We start from the raw sequence: 13074 nt of genomic DNA on the forward strand, positions 1-13074 counted from the left end.
TAGAAGAAGCGTCGCAACAAAAAAAAACCAAAGTGGCATAAAACGGAACAGGTTGCTTTATTCTGAGGAATAAAAACTACTTTCTTTGTTGTGAGAACATTATAACAGTAAAATATTCGTCATAAGCCGTACGTCCCTTGCTACATATCATAAAAAAGTGAAAAGACCGTCGCTCTTGGGGATTTCCTTTAACATCAATTTCAATATAAAAGTATCAGTGCAGTGGACCTACCATTTAGCTGTGATTTTATCCAGATTTACTTGACACAGTTTTAGCTATGTCTAGAAAGCCAAAATAGAATTTAGCTTATCTTCTCTAAATATATTGAAATCAAAAGGGTATTTAAATTTAAAAAAGGCAACTGAAAATTTTTGCCTTTTTTTTTAGAAAAGTACGAGCTTATCCTCTCTAAATATATTCAAATTAAAAGCATCAAAAGGATGTCTAAAAAACGAAACTAAAAACTTTCTGTGCTCTTCCAAAAATCTTCTTTTAATTACGGCCCTGAAAAATAAAAAAAAATAAACTTAAAAAATATTAATATAAGTCACGCGTAAATCAATTTTTCTAAGAACAATTTTAACAAAAAGTTATTTCAGAAAGATTTGTTTTTTAAAAATAAGCAATTTAATGTAAAAATCCCTTTAAATTTCTATAACAGATTTTTTGAATATATTGAGGTGAATTTCGTTAGTTCAAATTTTGATTAAATATCCGTTTGTGTCACTGTACCGAATATTCCCAACCGGAAGTCGACAATGTGAGAAGAATAAAAGTGATTGCTTCCATTGACTGTACGATATTCTGAATACTTATATAGTACTGTGTCGATTTTTCTGCTATCAGTCAGTGGCAAACTGTGAGTTGAGTAGCTTCAACCAAGTAAATTAAAAAAATATCGATTCACACAGAGTTCTGGACAAAAATCCAGAATAAATTCCTCTTGTCTGTGTAGATAAATATATTTTTTAAAAGTACTTTTTATCGCATTTTTATCTCTTCGTCCATCCAACATTCCAAAGGGTTTTTCGTGTATTTTTTTTAAACCAACTTAATCGGCAACCATGTACCAAGTGAGAAATCTCGTGAAAAAAGCTGTTGCCAAGCAAGAAATTGCATTGCTCGCAAAGCAAATTCCCGCCATCAGTGCAGTCCAGAGTCGCGCCTATGCCGACCACAAAATCCCGGAGCGTCTCCAGGACGTGCCCACTGCCAAGGACCCCAAATTCTTCGATATGGTCGAGTACTTTTTCCATCGTGCCTGCCAAGTGGTCGAAGACCAACTTGTGCACGAGTTGAAGAAGGAACGTTCGCCCTTGGAGGAGAAGAAGAAGAAGGTTAAGGGTATTTTGGCACTCATGCAACCCTGCGATCACATCATCGAAATTGCATTCCCCTTGCGACGTGACAATGGCGATTACGAAATTATCACCGGTTATCGTGCTCAACACAGTACTCACAGGACACCAACAAAAGGCGGTAAGTACCTCTGAATCGATTACATAAGTCGGCGAACAATGACCTGAATGGAAAAAATAACAATGTGTGTTGGTGTAAATCCACAATAAAAATCGATATTTTACACTTTAAAATGTAGAACAAATGTCGTCGTCGTCATCGTCACAAGCATGGTTTATTTCAATTTCCTACAAAAATTAATAAAATGACAATTTTGACCAGCATCTTCTAACATAAAAATATTTATACCCTAATAAAACCTGTTTTTTGGGTTATTTCTAAATAAAACGTCTTTTGTACGCGACTTATTTACACAAGAAACGTACAACGAGACAACCAGAAGTCGTAAAAAACGTCAGAATAATTTTTTTTTGAAAGCAGTCAATCAAGAAAAATATCGATTTGACTGCAATTATCGTTTCTTTCCTTTTAAACTAAAATTATGCCGATAAATAATGAGGCTAAAAATGCAGATTTAAAAAAAATATCACATTTTGCTTATCAGCTGACTTTGCAAGATATTCTTGTTGTTTGATAAAATGTTTAAAAAAAATGATTTTCATTAAATTATGAAAAAAAATATTTAAAAAAAAATTTTAAAATTTTTAAAAACAAAAAATTTTAAAAAATTATTTTAAAACTTAAATTAAAATTATTAAAAATTTTTAAAAATTATTTTATTTAAAAATTATAAAATAAATATTTAAAAATTTTTATTTTAAAAAAATTTAAAATTAAATAAATAAAAATATTTTAAAAATTATTTTTGGAAATAATTTAAAATTAAATAAAAAAAAAAAAATTTTAAAAATTATTTAATTTTAATATTTAAATATGAAAGAAATGAAAAAAAATTTAATTTAATTTTTTGCAATAATGTAGAAAAATGACACTTGTCAATTAGATTAGATTAGATTCCTCTAGCAATGTTGACCATCAATTGGTTCTTCGCCAAAAATTCTTATCAACTAAGCATTGATAAGCGAATCGTGTCATACTTGATTTTGTTCCACATTTTTTTTATTAAATTAAATTATACTACACAAACAAGCGATTTAATTGATAGTGAACTAGACCTTCTGTTGTTTAATTATAGGCACCAAAGTGCTTTCGTCATACACAAATCAGTTTGTAAACACTCGCGCGTTACAGGAACAAAAATGTCAAAAAACATAATTTAACGACTTTGTTTTTTCTATTCTTCAGATTTTTTTTTTGGCAAGTGACGCTAATAAAAATTATTTTTCGTTTTATGACTCATAAAATTCAAGAGTTTTTAGTCAAAAATGTTAAATAGAAACCAAATCTAACTCGAAAAAAAATTTTAAAATGTGATATTAAAAACTTCTATGATTTTTTTATTGTCGCTTCTCGTGTCATGTCAGCAAACCTGATGATGTCGCATTATCTTGTGTCGTTTTTATTACGACCTATCACAATATTATCTTGATATTTATTATGCAAGCGACGTAATTATTATTTAATAACCGAGCTGATAATAATGAACTGAGAGCGAAAGTGACGTGCGAGGGTCAAATCTTCAAATTTGGTCGTTACTGAGGCCCAAAAAATGATTTTTTGTAACTTTTAAATGGAAAAATTTGTCTAACAAAAGACTTACCTTCACACAAAATCTCGTAAGGTGCTAATTTTGCTAGACAAACGCATGTTTATCTCATCCTCAAATAGAAACGGTGTTGTCAAGTTAATTTTTTAGAAGCTGCTGATGATTATTCAATAACATTTGCTTAACAAATTAGAGTTCCCGCTACTCTGTTGCGTGCATTAATCAACATACTTATCGATCATACTGCCGGACGTGATTTTAATATCTAAATCGCAATCGTTAAGGCCAAGAAAAAAGGTGTAAATCGGATTTATTAGCAGAATATTTTTGTCCAAAACTTATGATCGAGCAAGAATTGAACGAACAAACAAACATTTAAATTAACGAAACGCACGTGTCCGAAAAAAAATATGATTCGATTTTTTTTATGATTTTCTTATCAAATAATTTTTTAATGAATATTTGAAATGTTAGGAAATGATTTTTTTTTAAATAAAAGTGAAGCCGTGCATTGACTTGGTAAGCAAGTGAAACAAAAAAATTGCTTATCGTGTCGTAATAACAAATAAAGCGTTAAGTCAATGAGAAGTGTTACGACGGAGAATTTATTAAGATAAGATAAAGTTGTTGCAAGGCTCGTAGCTGAGATAGTTACTATCAAAAAATATATGTGTCATGATGTTAATCGTTAAAGTGAGCTTTGGAAAGAAAAAAATAAGTTATTTAAGTGGAGGCGACTGGTTTCTTATAGAAAATTTTGTTAAAATTTATTTTGATTTCATAAATTTATTTTTCTCATTTTTAGTAGTTTATTTTATTTTTTTGCTTATAAATAATTGAAGAATTTAAAAAATTCAACGCTTGTCTCTGATAAGAGTCCAGAATTTACTTTTTGATAAATTTTGGCTCTTTTTTTTTAAATCAGTGACATGTCTAAAAAATTTTATGTAAAAAATAAAAAGAATTTTCTTAGAAATTTTTTTATTTTTTCTTGAATTGAAATCTTTTAAATTTTTACAAGCTTGAATTTTAAAGGAAATGTTTTTTAAAGGATTTTAATGACCTCAAAAACATATTAAAAATTCAGTAAGATTTTTTATATTTTTGTGAAACAATTTTAATGATTGAGAGAAAATTCTTTACAAAGTCTAACATTTTTTACTCAAAAACAAGCATTTTTCAATTTTTTAAAATTAATTAAATAAATTTCAATATTTTTGAATTTTTTTTATTGTAATTTTTTAACATTTTTAGACGTTAAACGTTGATTTTTAACATTTATTTAATTTTACTTTAATTTATTTCCAATTTTGAACTCAAAGATGAAGAAAAATCAAACAAAATATCACAAAATAAAAATTTTTGAAAAAAATTAATTTAGGTCACGTGACTTGAAAAATTTTTTTTACATTTCAATTGGAAACTTCTGATTAAAGCCTTTTTCTTTTGTTTTTTGTATGATTTTAACGTAAACAGTAATTTTTCAATAATAAAATTCTAAAAAATGTCAAAAATATTTAAATTTTTAATTTAATTTTTATTTTTCCCCCTGAATTTTTTCGACAAAATTGGGGGGGGGGCGACAAAAAATTTATTCTCCTTAAATAAATAAATATAAATTAAATTGAAGTAAATTAAATAAAATAATTTAATTCCTAATGCTTTTCTTCGAATTTAAAATTTTTACAAAATTATTAAATTTTAATTATTTCAATTTTAATTACACAGTAAATTGATGATTTGGACTAAAATTTAATAGAAAAATCGATTGCTCAATTTGATAAGAATTGTCTTCAAAAAATTTTTATTTGAAAAATTGTAAAAAATTCCAAATATTTGTAAAAATGCATAAAAACACTCATTAAACACTTACCCTCTTAAAACACCTTTTGACAATCACCACCTCATTAATTGAGTTATTGTATCACGCGATTTCTTCTCTATGTTGTACACCGACTTCTATTGACAAGCACGAAGGTATAATTAATCAACGAGTATTTTTTCATTTCTACACCGCCACTTGTTTATTTTTCGGCAAACAACAACCGCAACACCATCAAATTTGTTGAATTGAAGCTCACTTGGCGGTTTTTCTTTTCACTTTCACTAAGCGAAATAAAATGAAATGAATAGACATGCAACAAGCATGTACAACAGGTGGCGGCATCCAATCTATCCACAGATTGCTTTAAGAATGACGATTGATAAAATGTATCACATTGTTGCATGTGTCACAGATGCGACGACCTTATTTTTTGTTTTTAATTCTTTGTTTCTTTTGCGTCGTGTTTCGCACGATTCTCTCTCGCTCTCATCAAAATTATATAATTTGCGTAGAGTGCCAACATTAGAACGTTATTTTACGCAGTCATACTCTACGGACAAAAAATGGGTGAGATTGACTCCTTAAATAAATTTTCGGATCCCAGTGGGACAATTTCACTTTTTTTAAGACCCTCGAGGCTTAAAAACTAAGCCCTATAACTTTTCATGTGAAATTTTTCCTAAATTTTAATTTTTCGAAAGTCTTTTTTTTTCTGAAAATTGAAAAATTTGGAAAAATTTCACATTGAAAGTTAAAGGGCTTAATTTTGAAGCCTTGAGGGTCTCTAAAAAGGTCACATAGTCTCCCTGTGATCCTTCAAGGCATACTTTTTTTTAAATAATCAATCTGACCCCTTAAGGATCCAATTTAATCCTCTTTGGTCATCCGGAAACCCGATAATACGCTTCAAGAGGTTCATTTCATCCTTTAAGAGATAAATTTGATCCTTTTCTTAAGAGTTTAATTTGACAACTTTTTGATTAAATTGACTTCTTAATTAGGGATCAAATTGATCAAAGGATGAAATTGACCTCATGAAGGGATTAATATTTCGGGTTTGCGGATGACCAACTGCAAAAAGGGGATTTAGTTGATCCCCTAAGGAATCAGATTGAAGGGGTCAATTGGACTCCAAAGGGGTCAAAATATTAATTCTTTTGGAGTCAAATTGACCCCTTCACTCTGACCCCATAAACTTAAGGGATCAATCTCACCCATTTTCTTTCCTCCGGGTATTTTATAAATATGTACAGATGTATGTTGAGAATAAAATCAACGACAACGACGACGATGTGCGACGTGCCGCGATGCGAGTAATCAAATTTAATTCAACTTTATTGAATAAACACTCGCAAAAATTGTAGATTCCTCCTCAGTTAACGACTGACTCTCGTTCCGTTCGCATTCTTTAAAAAAAATATTTTATAATGTTGCATCTCAAGACGTTTGTTAAAACTGCGGCAACGCGTCAAGATTTGTGTCTTTTGACGAAATTCGCTCCGATTATCGCGTCTCGCGGCGCTGCCACACATCAAATTCCCGACCGTCTTAAGAATGTTCCTACCGCCAAGGACCCCAAATTTTTCGATATGGTCGAATATTTCTACCATCGCGGCTGCCAAGTCGTCGAGGAACATCTCGTCGCTGACATGAAGGAAAAAACAAGTCTGGAAAATAAGCGTAAAAAGGTGCAAGGCATCTTGAATTTGATGCAACCGTGTGACCATATCATTGAAATTGCCTTTCCACTGCGTCGTGATAACGGAAATTACGAGATTATTACGTGCTATCGGGCACAACACAGCACCCACAAGACGCCAACGAAGGGAGGTGAGTGCGAAAAATGTGATGAAAAAATTTGAGGAATTCCGAGAAATTTTTCTACAAATAATAGAAAATTTTCGTAGAGGGCCATTGAACGCATCTGTCGTGTCTCGTGTGCATTTGATTCTATTTTTATATCGAAATGTGTTTCACTAGGCCGAACACAACTTTCGATATCTATACGATGACTAAATGATATCCGACTTGGCAAACATTTTGTTTTTATCTCTCGATATTGCAACAAAATGTAATTTTTACTAACTTTTGTTGATTCATGCAGCCGGCAATTGCGGGCAATGCTCTTCCTAAACATTGGCGACCTATATTTAATTGAAAAAAAAATCAAAAAAATTAATTTTCATCACTTCTTTGAGCGTTTTGATTCGGCAAAATCTATTATTATCTCAGCAAAAATATTTTGGCGCACCTTTGGTCAAAAAAATTTAATAAGATTTTTTTTATGTCTTTTTAATTGGTGCAACGTGTCTTTTATTATTATTAATCTTGTTATATAACCCGCATTAATTTCACGAGATTTTTTTTTGTGTTTATCATCGTACACTGGTTCTGTGTTCTGGTGATAATTTTGAGAGAAGATAATTGAGAAAGACATATGTTTGAATTATTTCCCATTTTTTTAAGTGTAATTTTGAATGAGAGTTCTTAACATACGATTCTTGTTGTGATTCGATATAAGTAAGTCGACCAGTAAGCTTCGTTCAACCCATCGAATTTTTTGTTTTGTTTTCTAAATCATAAATTTGTAGAATTTTCAAAAAAAAAAAAAAATTCGGAAAATCTTCTTAATTTTTCATAAACGGACATAAATGAATAAATACAAAAAATAAAATGAATAAATTTAGTATTTTTTACGAATTTTAAGTTAAAAAAAATCAGGGGAAAATAATGGAATTTAGGGGGAAAAATGGGAAATTTTTATAATTTTTTCAAAAAAAAAAAATAACTGTTACAGTTTTTAAAAATCATTTAATTTCAAAGAATTATAAAAATTAAATTTAAAAAAAATTTTTTTTTTTCTAATTAAATTAATTTTATTAAAATACAAATTTTTTAAAAAAATATTTATTTTAAAAAGTCTAGAATATTTTTTATTAAAAATAATATTTTTAAAAACTTTTTAAGAAAAATTATTATAAATAATATAAAAATTTTCAATTTTTCCCTTTAAATTGCATTATTTTCTTTTTTTTTTGACTTGACATTTTCCATTTTTTAATACATTTTCTTTTAAATTTTTATTTTTTAGAATATTTTTCTAAAAAAAAAAAAATTTTTAAGAAAAATTGCGGATACTTAAAAATTTTATTTAAAAATTTTAATTTAAAAAAAAAAACAAAATAAAATTCTATTTTTGGATAATTGAGGTCAAAATGAGTAAAATTCAAATTTTTTTTATAAATTATTTTTTTTTTTCATATTTTTTTTTGATTTCGTAAAAAAATAGAATTTCCATTTCCAATAAAAAATTTAATTTTCCGCAAGTTTTTATTTTTTTTTCACCACAATTCAATGTCAAAAACTCGTGTGAAACGCTGATCGACAGACAAGTTTTTTCAACTTTGCACGGAATTTGTTTATGATTTTTGTAAAAATAACCGACGAAAGAGTGTCGACACTTGTTTACAGTCGACCGGCAAATTGATAATGAAAAGATCAGCAAAATAAATTAAAATATGATGATGTCAACTGTGGCGGACGGAGTTGATAATATTGTTTTAGAAACAAAAAATAAAAAAAAAATTAATTGAAAGTTTTTCCTCCGTAAAATGGGGCGTTTTAACGCCTCAGATTTCATTCTAGTTCGAAATCACAACTGGAGATTATTTACTTTCATCAATCACGTCCAATTAAGATAAAATGTGATGCTCCTCTAGCTCACATGATGTTCTCAATTGAATCATAAATTGATTGGTTTGTTAAGTAAAGTGAAGAAATTCGTGATACGGGATGTAACGTTATCAAGGTCATGTCGCGAAATTATGTCAGAGCACGTTTTTAATGTTTTTTTTTCGTTCACAGGTATTCGTTTCTCGCTCGATGTGTGCCGTGACGAGGTCACTGCCTTGTCTGCGTTGATGACGTTCAAGTGTGCCTGCGTCGATGTGCCCTTCGGTGGTGCCAAGGCCGGTATCCGTATCAACCCCAAGGAGTATTCCGAGCATGAATTGGAAAAAATCACGCGTCGCTTCACCATCGAGCTCGCGAAGAAAGGTTTCCTCGGCTCCGGCGTCGATGTGCCCGCTCCCGATATGGGCACTGGCGAACGTGAAATGTCCTGGATTGCCGACACCTACGCCAAGACCATCGGTCACAAAGACATCAATGCTCATGCCTGCGTCACTGGCAAGCCCATCAATCAAGGCGGTATCCATGGACGTGTTTCTGCCACCGGTCGCGGTGTCTTCCACGGCTTGGAAAACTTCATCAACGAAGCCAACTACATGAGCATGATCGGATCCACGCCAGGATGGGGCGGCAAAACGTTCATCGTGCAAGGTTTCGGTAATGTCGGTCTCCATACTTGCCGTTATTTGGTCCGTGCTGGAGCCAAATGCGTCGGTGTCATCGAACACGACGGATCCATCTTCAATCCAGAAGGCATTGACCCCAAGGTACGTCGATAATTCTAAAAATTTCATTCAAAAATTAAATTTTTCATCGTGAAACAGGCTCTCGAAACCCATTTGTTGGAACACGGAACAATCAACGGTTTCTCCGGTGCCCAAAAGTACGAAGGCGAGAACTTGATGTTCGAAGAGTGCGACATCTTCGTACCAGCTGCCGTCGAAAAAGTCATCACAAGTGACAATGCTCACAAAATCAAGGCTAAGGTGAGTTTTTCCTTTGCAAGAAAGCGACTTAATTTAATTATTTGAGCTTTTGTCGCATTAGGATTTAAAATAAAACATTTTATTTAATTTTTTCGCGCCAATTTTTTGTTGAATTTAGTTTGAATTTATTTATTTGATTTTATTTGGAGCGGCTTTATTTATTTTTTTATGATTTTGATAAAATTTGGATTTTTCAAAGGTTTTTAAATAAAAAAAATAAATAATAATAATAAATAAATAAAATAAATAAATAAAAAGGATCTATAACAATAAAAAAAATCAGAAAATGTTAAAAATTTTAATTCCTGAATTTTTTTAAATTAATTTTTTTTAATTAAAAATTTTTAGAGTTTTTTGGAAATTTTTTTGACATTTCTTTATTAAAAAAAAAATCATAAAATATTAAAAATTTTATTTTATAAGGAATTTCATAACATCAGAAATTTGAATGATTAAAAATTAAATCAACTGACTAAAATATATTTTTTTGAAAAAAATTATTTAGAAAAATTTAAGTTTGATTTTGCAAAGTTTAAATCCTGATGAGACAAAAAATAAAAATATTAAATTTTTTCACCTGATTAAATGTTATCGTCTAATTAAAACGAACTTTTCTAAAAAAAAAATAATTTTAGATCATTGCTGAAGCTGCCAACGGTCCCACAACACCAGCCGCCGACAAGATCCTCATCGACCGCAACATTCTCGTTATTCCCGATTTGTACATCAATGCCGGTGGTGTCACAGTTTCCTTCTTCGAATGGTTAAAGAATCTTAACCACGTCTCATACGGTCGTCTTACCTTCAAATATGAACGTGAATCCAACTTGCATTTACTTGGTGAGTCCCTCGATGTGACATTATTCGAGCTTTTATCATAATTTCTTCAAAGTTTGGCTATTTTTCTGATTTTCTTTTCTAAAACTAAAATAATTCTGGATTGGCTTTAACTTTATTTTTGCACTTTTCAAAAAATTTGCAAGAAAAAAAAAATTAACACAAAAATTTCACACACAAAATTTGTTGCGAGAAAAAAAATGAATTTTCTTTTGAGTTTGTTGTTGATTGAAACTTTTTTTCTTTTTTGTCCATAGCTTCGATTGAGGAGTCAATAAATAAGGCTCTCGAAAATGACAGTAATGTATCAGTTCTGAACTTTTGTTGCAATTTTTTATGTTTCATGCGATTAAAATCTTAGAAAAAATCACTAATGACGCTTTTGATCGGCCTTATAGAAAAAAAACAGAAACCTTCAATGTTGTGTGAAATTGACTAACACGTGCATGTTTTAAATGCTTTTTTCTTCTTAAAACTAACTTTCTTCTAAAAAAATGTTTTAAAAAATGATCAAAAATTAATAATTTTTTTATTTTTCCAGAATCCGTTCAGGAATCTTTGGAACGTCGCTTCGGAAATGTCGGTGGTCGTATCCCAGTTACGCCATCGGAAGCCTTCCAGAAACGCATTGCTGGCGCATCCGAAAAAGACATTGTCCACAGCGGTCTCGACTACACAATGGAACGTTCCGCACGCGCCATCATGCGTACCGCCATGAAATACAACTTGGGCTTGGATTTGAGAACAGCTGCCTACGTCAACTCCATCGAAAAGATCTTCACCACATACCGCGATGCTGGATTGGCCTTCTAAAGGTGCTAATTCCTTGCTCACCACAAAACAAAAAAAGTAAAAAAGATGCTTCGCAAAAAAAAAAATGAGAATACACTGCATTTCAACCTCACTCGTCTAATGAATAAAATCGCCATGCCACAACACAAAGGAAAGCCATATTAGTAGAAAATTCGAAGAAAAAAGTGAAAATTTTAAATTTTTAAGCAAAAAACGAGGCTTGAAGAGATTTTTTAAATGTTTTTTCCCTCAATTGTTAATGTATACAAGAAACAAACCTAAAAAAGTGAAAATTACCTATTATTGTTATTGTCTATTAAAAAAAAAATAAAATAATGAAATGAAAGAAACAAAACTCAAAAGATTCGAAAATAAACTATGAAATTTAAAAATTAATTAAATTTTGTTTTATTTAAATAAATTTTCCAGAATTTTTATGTTTTTCGCATTCGTGAAAATAACTTTATTTCTTCTATTTACGACAAAAAAATGATTAAAACCGTTCCAAATTTAATAAAAAAAATTTCTTTTATTTAAAAGTTTAGTGAAAAATAAAAAAAATTTCAAAAGTAACCGGTGTTAATTTTTTATTTATGTATAAGTTTTTTCAATAATTTTTTTAATAATAAAATTTAATTTTTTTGTTTTCACAAAAATTAATTTTTAACATTTTGTCAGTAATTTTTATTTTTTAAATTCAATTTTATAAAAATAAATTTAAAACTGTCAAAAACATTTTAAATTTCTTTATTTTATAAGATCTTTCAGATAATTGGTATTTAATTTTTGGATAATTTGGCCTTAATTTGCAATGAATTTTAACAGAATTTTTAAAATCTTCGCTTAGCTCGAAATTTTTAATTATGGATTATTATTTATTCCTTTCAATTTTAGTTTGAATTCTAAATTTCAATTTAATTCGATTAGTTATTATTTTAATTTTATATAAATTAGGCCGCTCCAAATGAAACTCAATAGTTTTTTCCAAATTTTTTGAAAATAAAGTGGGGTAGGTAAAATAAAAAAAGTTTTGAAATACCTACTATTTTCATACAAAATGAAAAAAATTTAATATAATTTTTGAGAGTTAAATAATATTTTTGATGTTTTTTTACTATCTATTTTGAGATTTGCTTATTAAAAAAAGATTTTAAAATATTTTATATTAAAAATTAAAGAAAAAAATTTCATAAAAAATAACTGTCAAAAAATTATGAAAAAAACTTCATTAATTTTATGAAAACATTTTAAGATAAAAAAAAATAATTATAAAATATGATTTTCAAAACAAAAATTAGTAAAAATAAAAATTTTTTAAAAAAATGTTTGAAATTTTTTCGAAAAATTATAAAAACTCTCCAAAAAACGGTCATTTGTGATGAAATTTTTAACTTTTTTTTTATTTTGCCCTAATGGATTTTCGACTATTAATATGGAGCATCGGACAAAACTATTAAGTTACATTTGGAGCGGCCTTAATTTAATTTTTAAGTTTAATTAAACTATTATTAAATTACAATTTTCTTTGATAATTTTTTTTTTGTCAAATTCCCTTTGAAACTCTACATTTTCTTATCATATGCGAATTTATTCATGATTTGTAGGTAAGGATTTTAAACAATTTATAAAATAAAATCATTTTCAGAATTGTTCGTAGAAAAAAAAATTTTTTAAAGAATTTTTAAATTATTTTTAGAATTTTAAAATTATTAAATTAGCAATTTTAATGTTAAAATCTTCAGTTATCCTTTTGTTAATTAAAAAAATATTTTTTAAAATTGAAACGAAATATACGTAGAGCACCACAGAATAATAGAAAATGTGTGAAGAATAAAATTTTTGGCAGTAGGCGACACAAAATCCCTCCAAATACGAGCTAGGTCATTGTTGACATCCATGAGGTGTATGACAAAGTTTG

General features: G+C 29.0%; 1 protein-coding gene across 4 annotated transcripts; it reads left to right on the forward strand.

Moving 5' to 3' along the window:
• Positions 1-858: 858 nt before the first annotated feature.
• Positions 859-11242, forward strand: LOC134836097 (glutamate dehydrogenase, mitochondrial). Of its 4 annotated transcripts, none has more exons than XM_063851292.1 (6): positions 859-1480; positions 8716-9308; positions 9366-9527; positions 10163-10367; positions 10622-10663; positions 10906-11242. In XM_063851292.1, the coding sequence occupies exons 1-6, from the start codon at positions 1066-1068 to the stop codon at positions 11175-11177; spliced, it is 1689 nt and encodes a 562-aa protein (XP_063707362.1). In that variant the 5' UTR covers positions 859-1065; the 3' UTR covers positions 11178-11242. The 4 variants fall into 4 exon arrangements, with proteins under 4 accessions (XP_063707362.1, XP_063707364.1, XP_063707363.1 ...); XM_063851293.1 differs by lacking the exon at positions 859-1480 and adding an exon at positions 6264-6681; XM_063851294.1 differs by lacking the exon at positions 10622-10663.
• Positions 11243-13074: the final 1832 nt, after the last annotated feature.

Source organism: Culicoides brevitarsis, chromosome 3 (assembly GCF_036172545.1).
Source record: "Culicoides brevitarsis isolate CSIRO-B50_1 chromosome 3, AGI_CSIRO_Cbre_v1, whole genome shotgun sequence".
Taxonomy (NCBI): domain Eukaryota; kingdom Metazoa; phylum Arthropoda; class Insecta; order Diptera; family Ceratopogonidae; genus Culicoides; species Culicoides brevitarsis.